This window comes from Papilio polytes, unplaced genomic scaffold (genome assembly GCF_000836215.1).
Source record: "Papilio polytes unplaced genomic scaffold, Ppol_1.0 DF823321.1, whole genome shotgun sequence".
Lineage (NCBI taxonomy): Eukaryota > Metazoa > Arthropoda > Insecta > Lepidoptera > Papilionidae > Papilio > Papilio polytes.
In genome coordinates, this window is record NW_013525883.1 from 2223 (window position 1) to 3384 (window position 1162).

The window sequence follows — 1162 nt, forward strand, 5'->3', positions numbered from 1 at the left end:
TGCGTAAAGGCATTTTCCTAGCGAGAAAAAAAAGGGTCTCGCCTAAGTTCGGGGTGACAAGGTCTTACTCAACTACCACATACTAACCCAGAGCGGGTCGGCTGACTTCACACATAACTTAATTACAAAATCAAAATAATGCGAGGTAGTAGAATTAGAGGATAAAAAAAGCATTAATTAGCTGTGGTGTAATGTTGTAGTCGATGTTTACTGACCTATCAAAAAAGTACTCATTATCCTGTAATGAGTAGTCGTTGCACAGTTCGATGATGGCTTCGTGCGTGTTGCAGTCGCGCAGGCGACCGAGGCGGGTGTGCGGCAGCCGCTCTAGCGTGCTCCACATCACCTCGTGCCGCACGCCTCCCACGTTGATGATGACGCGCTTGCTGAGCGCCTTCGCGCGCAGCATCATAAACGGTTCCGGCGGTAGTGACGACATCGACCTGAAAATATTCCATTTTTAAAACTTTAACGGGTATTACAACAGAATTTGCCTATTTGTGGAAAATCGGGGATATCCACGTAAAACGTGTTACATATTATAATGATTGGTTGGTAAGTTTTACAAAACTAGCTTTTGCTCGCGACTTAATCTGTGTGAAATTAAAAAAATCAAAAATGAGTAGCCTTTGTGTTCTTCCAGACTATCCTCTAAATCTATACTTAAATTAACTTAAATTCCATCGAAATCTGTAAAGCCGTTTAGGCTACAAACTCTTACAAACATCCATCCATCCATCTAAACATTCGCATTTATAATATTTGTAGTATAACTAAAATAACTGAATTTAATAAAATTGAAATAGATTCTACAGCGTCTTTAAGTCTTATCAAAAATTTTCTGTAACAAAATTTTAACTATATTAAAATGTAATAAAATGTAGCAGATGTTACATGAAATTGATTTTCCGAGCCATACCGTAATAACGAAAGCGTGTCCCAATTCGTGAGACCGATAGCCTCATTGAAAACGCATAAAATTCAGAAAATCCTTTATTAAATCTGAAAATGCGGTTTGTCCATAAAACTCTGTTTTGAAGCAGCTGTTTCGAAGCTACAAAACTTGTTCCAGATTTTAAAGTTTTGAACTAAAAACTCACGAAAGAACATCGTCCACAAATATACGAGGAACTTATCGAACGTTTATTAAAAGTGAACAAAT

General features: G+C 37.8%; 1 protein-coding gene across 1 annotated transcript in view; it reads right to left on the bottom strand.

Moving 5' to 3' along the window:
• The window catches only part of LOC106104943 (potassium voltage-gated channel protein Shab-like), a 1281-nt gene extending 841 nt beyond the window's left edge, over positions 1–440 (bottom strand). The window contains exon 1 of the mRNA XM_013285137.1: positions 216–440. Within this exon, the coding sequence (XP_013140591.1) occupies positions 216–439 (224 nt within the window). The 5' untranslated portion in view covers position 440. The remainder of the gene's footprint in view (positions 1–215) is intronic.
• Between the last annotated feature and the right edge of the window lie 722 nt (positions 441–1162).